Source organism: Amblyraja radiata, chromosome 24 (assembly GCF_010909765.2).
Source record: "Amblyraja radiata isolate CabotCenter1 chromosome 24, sAmbRad1.1.pri, whole genome shotgun sequence".
Taxonomy (NCBI): domain Eukaryota; kingdom Metazoa; phylum Chordata; class Chondrichthyes; order Rajiformes; family Rajidae; genus Amblyraja; species Amblyraja radiata.
In genome coordinates, this window is record NC_045979.1 from 26532277 (window position 1) to 26538276 (window position 6000).

General features: G+C 46.8%; 1 protein-coding gene across 1 annotated transcript in view; it reads right to left on the bottom strand.

Annotated features, from left to right (window-relative positions):
* The window catches only part of LOC116986910 (ras-related protein Rab-44-like), a 70814-nt gene extending 65251 nt beyond the window's left edge, over positions 1-5563 (bottom strand). Inside the window, exons 1-2 of the mRNA XM_033042697.1 lie at positions 5382-5563; positions 1248-1507 (exon numbers count right to left, since the gene is read on the bottom strand). Of these exons, the coding sequence (XP_032898588.1) occupies positions 1248-1475 (228 nt within the window). The 5' untranslated portion in view covers positions 1476-1507; positions 5382-5563. The remainder of the gene's footprint in view (positions 1-1247; positions 1508-5381) is intronic.
* Positions 5564-6000: the final 437 nt, after the last annotated feature.

Genomic DNA, 6000 nt, shown 5'->3' on the forward strand with positions numbered 1-6000 from the left:
CATGGAGAGGTTAACAGAGGGGCAAATTGAGTTTACTGCAGGGGAAAGTGAAATTGGTGCAATTCCATTTTTGTATAAAACATATTACCTAAATGATGGTAGATGGCAGAGACCGTAATAAATTGTAGAGAATTGAGGTCACTCCACGTTGCCTCGGCAAGGCCACCAACATAATCAAGGACAAGTCTCACCTCGTCACTGCCTCTTCTCCCCTCTCCCATCAGGCAAGAGGTACAGAATGGTAAAACGCACAATAGAAGGTAAATAGCTCTGTGGTGCTACTTCTGTACTCTGGGTGAGATGGGTTATTCCCATGAAGGGTTTTCATCCTGAACATTAACTCTGTTTTTCTTCCCATAGATCTGGCCTGACCTGTTCAAACAGTTTCTAAGAAGGAACTGCAGATGCTGGAAAATCGAAGGTAGACAAAAGTGCTGGAGAAACTCAGCGGGTGCTGCAGCATCTATGGAGCGAAGGAAATAGGCAACGTTTCGGGCCGAAACCCTACATTCAGACCCTCGGGTTTCGGCCCGAAACGTTGCTTATTTCCTTCGCTCCATAGATGCTGCTGCACCCGCTGAGTTTCTCCAGCACTTTTGTCTAACCTGTTCAAACAGTTTCTATCTTTATTTCAGAGTTCTGGTGTCTGCAATGTTTTTGTATTTTTTTCTATTAGCTTATGGTGTTAACTAATGTAATTCTCCACACTTATTATTTGCTGCAGTGTATATCAGTCTTACCTAGATAATGAAAGGGTTGTGTTTTTACAGAACTTTGTAAATCAACTTTGTCCATCAGTTAGAAAACACAGAAAGACCAATCGATAGGGTAACCGTCCTGAATAAAGGACACTTTATACTTTATTGTCACATGTACCTAGATACAGTGAAACCCGTAAAATTATATAGCTGTCCTCACCTAGGCAGTGTTGTATACCTCCACAGTATTGTAATGAATGGCTTCAGAACCATAATAATACTGATAAGAACAATCACTAAAGGTGGAGTGCAGGAAGAAGCTAGTTCTGCTGATCATAAGAACAAACATTTGTACCTAAATTGGACTTTTGAATGTAATAATATTATGGGAGCTTGTTCATATGCAGGGGTGTCCATAAGTTGGGCATCTGTAACCCAGAGAGGGTCTGTATCTAGTTTAATTTAATTATTTATGATGGAGCACTCCATGTCTTGGTGACTTAGTGGTGTGGGGGTTAGACAGTAGAGAGGACAGTGGAGATATCTTACCTGCATGTCTTCCCGTGTGATGAAGCCCCTCTCACCCACGCCGCACTCCTGGAAGAACTCGTGGACCTTCTCCATGACGAACTTCTCCCCGAAGTTCTGCTTCTCCCCTTTGTCCTCCTCCACCTTGGGTTCCTGGGATTCAGGTAAGTTCCTCCTGCGCCTCGCCGTCCTCCGGCTTTCCCGGAATAACTTATGGGGCTTGGGATTCGGGTTATCTTGCTCTGCCATCTCAATGCAACGATCCTTCTCTTCCGACCTTTCTGGGAGACGGAGAAAGTGAGCTGAGCTAACTGGCCTGGTGCAATGCAAGTTATTCATCGAATTATGTCAAGGGAATGAGAATTAAAAAAGGACTTTCCATAAATATGCCGAGGAGCGATTAGTTAATGCCCCTGTCCCACTTAGGAAACCTGAACGGAAACCTCTGGAGACTTTGCGCCCCACCCAAGGTTTCCGTGCGGTTCCCGGAGGTTTTCGTCAGTCTCCCTACCTGCTACCACTACCTGCAACCTCCGGCAACCACCTGCAACCTCCGGGAACCGCACGGAAACCTTGGGTGGGGCGCAAAGTCTCCAGAGGTTTCCGTTCAGGTTTCCAAAGTGGGACAGGGGCATAAGGAACAATGTCAGTGTAGAAATGCTGGTTTACACAAAAGGACACAAAGTGCTGGAGTAACTCAGTGGGTCAGGCAGCATCTCTGGAGAATATGGATAGGTGACGTTTCGGGTCGGGTCGGAATCCTTCTTCGGACTCAACAATGTCAGCGTGTTCGACCAAGAACCATCTGATGAAAATGACAGCATGGTGGGACACTGTAGGGGTTGGACAGGCTAGATGCAGGAAGATTGTTCCCGATGTTGGGGAAGTCCAGGACAAGGGGTTACAGTTTAAGGGTAAGGGGGAAATCTTTTAGGGCCGAGATGAGAAAAACATTTTTCACACAGAGAGTGGTGGATCTCTGGAATTCTCTGCCACAGAAGATAGTTGAGGCCAGTTCATTGGCTATATTTAAGAGGGAGTTAGATGTGGCCCTTGTGGCTAAAGGGATCAGGGGGTATGGAGAGAAGGCAGGTACAGGATACTGAGTTGGATGATCAGCCATGATCATATTGAATGGCGGTGCAGGCTCGAAGGGCCGAATGGCCTACTCCTGCATCTATTTTCTATGTTTCTATGTTTCTATGTAGACGGCCTGATTGTAATCATGTATAGTCTTTTCACTGACTGGATAGCACGTAACGAAAAAAGCTTCCCCCTGTACCTCGGTATACATGACCATAATAAACTAAACTAAACTGCACCTCCTTCCTTACATCCATCCAGGGACCCCAGCAGTCCTTCCAGGTGAAACATATGTCCACCTGTACCTTGTCTAGCCTCATCTACTGCATTCAGTGTTCTCAATGTTGCCATCTTTCCATCGGCGAGAAATAACCATTTCGCCAAATACTTTCACCAGGTCCCCCAAGGCCCATTGGATCTCCCGTTTGTTAACCATCTTTCCGATTCCCACACTGGTATTTCAAGCCTGGGACTCCTCCATTGCCAGAGTGAGGCCTGACACAAACTGGAGGAACAGCACCTTATATTTTACTTGAGGAACTTATAACCCAATGGTATGAACATTGAATTCACCAATTTTAGGTAACTATCCTACAAACACCCCCCCCCCCCCCCCTTTTCTCTCCCTCTTTTTCCCCTCCTCTCTTCCCCATGTCCCTCCAGGATGCACACCCTTTTCCTCCACCCCCCCCCCTCCCCCCCCCCCCCCACCCCTTTACACCTATAGTCCTCTGGCTTCACATTTTGCACTGCTATCCCTATCTCCTTATCTCACACTTTTTGCCTTTTCGTCTCTGGACTTTATCCAACCATTGGCCAATCCAAACTGCCTGTATCCACCTGTATCCACCTATCACTTGCCAGACTTTGGCTCGCCACCATCTCTCTTCCAGCTTTCTCTGCTCTCACTGCAATCAGTCTGAAGAAGGGTCCCGGCCCAAGACACCACTTATCCATGTTCTCCAGAGATGCTGCCTGACCCGCTGAGTTACTCCAGCACCTTGTATCTTTTATTTTGTTAGCCAACATCTGCAGTTCCTCAGGTCTTCATTCTCAAGATAAACGTGGATCCCATTTACAGGGAAAATGACCACAGTGCATATTTCCTATGGAAATGGCTACGTCTCAAATGACAATTTCAAAATTGAGAGGGTAGTGAGTAGTATTCTGTAATAACTTCTCAGAGTCAAATGGGGTCGACTTCTCTCAAGCCAAATTTGCCGACTTCCTCCAACAGGTGGCACGGTGGTGCAGCTGGTGGAGCTGCTGCCTAGCTGTGCCAGAGACCTGGGTTAGATCCTGATCTCGGGTGTTATCCATGCATGGAGTTTGCCTGCTCTCCATATGACTATGTGGGTTTGCTCCAGTTCTCCCTACAGCCCAAAGCCAAGGGGATCAGTAGGTTGATTGGTCACTGTTGTGTATGGGTGAGAGGTGGAATTTGGAAAGAGTGGTAGGCTTGTGAGGTAGGATAGGTTACAGGGAGGAAGTGGGACTGATGGGGCTGTTGTGGTGAGCTCGCTCACATGCGATGTCAAGCAATGTCACTCAACCTCGAATGTGCTGGCAGTTCAACAGCGGAAGAAGGACTGAGAAGCATTGACTGGAGATTAAATTGAGAACGCTCCTCATACCATGACATGTAATGATGGTGAGACGAGGCAGAATGTGTTCTTGGATTTTGTGAAGCCGGGTTGTGCGATCTGAATGAGACCAGATCTGCAGGCTGCCATTTTGTTCTCCTCTACTTCTGATGGGACCGCTGAAGTGAAGGCCGACATGGCTCATGCCTGCCACCTACTGGTGGTATTCTAGCTCAAACTGAACAATGTTGCAACAAACTCGAAAACACCGGCCCGAACTTATAAATAGGGAAGTTTTGTATGTTTTTATTATTGGACATTTTTGACCATCATTTTTATATATTTTTATTCTTTATTCTGAAAATGGAAAAAAAAAGATGGCCCCATTTGCAGAGTTTTAACAGTTGAATCGTGTAATGTTATTACTCAATGTATGAATACTTTGAACAATGTCATTAAGATTCAACCATAGGCCAAAAACAGGAAACAATGCCAGTTGTGTAGGAAGGAACTGCAGAGGCTGGTTTAAATCGAAGATAGACACAAAATGCTGGAATAACTCAGTGAGACAGGCAGCATTTTCTGGAGAGAAGGAATCGGTAAAGTTTTGGATCGAGACCCTTCTTCAGAACATTTTTATCCCCCTTGACTTGGCCTAACTGTACAGTTGGACCAATTCAAGGGGGATGAAAATGTTCCAACACTTGTTCCAGATCCCTACAACTGGAAATACCAGGAATAACCAACCAGGAGTCATCAAAGAGACACAAAGTACTGGAGCAACTCAGCTGGTTAGGCAGCATTTCTGGAGAATATGGACAGGCAATATTTCAGTTTGAGACTCTTCTTCAGTTACTCTGGCACTGTTTCCTTAACTGCTCCAGAGAGGCTGCCTGAACTGTTGCATTATTCCAGCACTTTGTGTCCTTTTGTGTGTTAACCGGCATCTGCAGTTCCTTGTTTCTAGAACAGAACCAGTAATAGGAATCCCTAATAGGTCCCAACAATAGGAATCATTAACAAGGCCCAACAACAGACCTCATTAATAGGATTCATCTGCAAGGCCTACTGACAGGTCTCAATACAAAATATTGCCAATTGGTTCAATGGGCCAAAGGGCCCGCTAAATTAAACACACACAGAAACACACACACACACACACACACCATCAGCTCCCCACATAAACACCACATGCATGAGCCCACACTCTCTCTCACAAACACATATTACATATACACAAGCATGCCTATATGGACACAAAAGTGCATATACACAGACGTACATGCACGACACGCACAGTAGAAGCCCACATACATGCACACCTACACACATGATCCGGGACACTCTCTACAACAAGACCCCCAACTAGCAAGCTGCCAAAGATCCCCGGAACAACCCAGTACTCACAATCAGTGTGCACGTGGATGCGTATAGCTTCACACACTCAGCATGCACCATCTCACCACCCACCACAGGTCGTTATACTCACACACAGAACGACTCCCTCAGTGCAGATGCATGCTCCTGGAAACGCAGTTGTGTGCTCCTCCGTTAGTCAGGGGATGCAGTCTCTACTTTCCTGGGGCTGGCAACAGCCCGTCCCAGTAACTGCGTGGATGTGTGTGTGATAATCCCCCCGATCTAGAGAAACTCTGGCCCAGCTCCGCAACCCACGTCGTCCGTGCACATTCTGTGCTGTGAAGAAATGTCAGAGTCATGACTTGCATCAGTCTTTCCGTTGATTTTATCGGGTTGAGTTTAAGCAATAACCACGGCAGCTAGTGAAACTTCCTGTGAAGGGGGCGGGGGGGGGGGGGGGGGGTGAGGCAGGATTCGCTGTGGTCATGGTTTGTTGTCATTAGTTCTTTGTGTTCAGTGGGAAAGGACAGGTATGTGGCGAACCTGGGCCTATGCACTTGGTCAGTGGATGGTGAATGGACAGACTTCTAGAGTACCTTTAGAGACACATCACAGAAACTGGCCCTTCAGCCAACCGAGTCCGTGCCCACTAGCAATCACCCCGTACACTAGCGATCACCCCGTACACTAGCGATCACCCCATACACTAGCGATCACCCCGTACACTAGCATCATCCTACACACTAGGG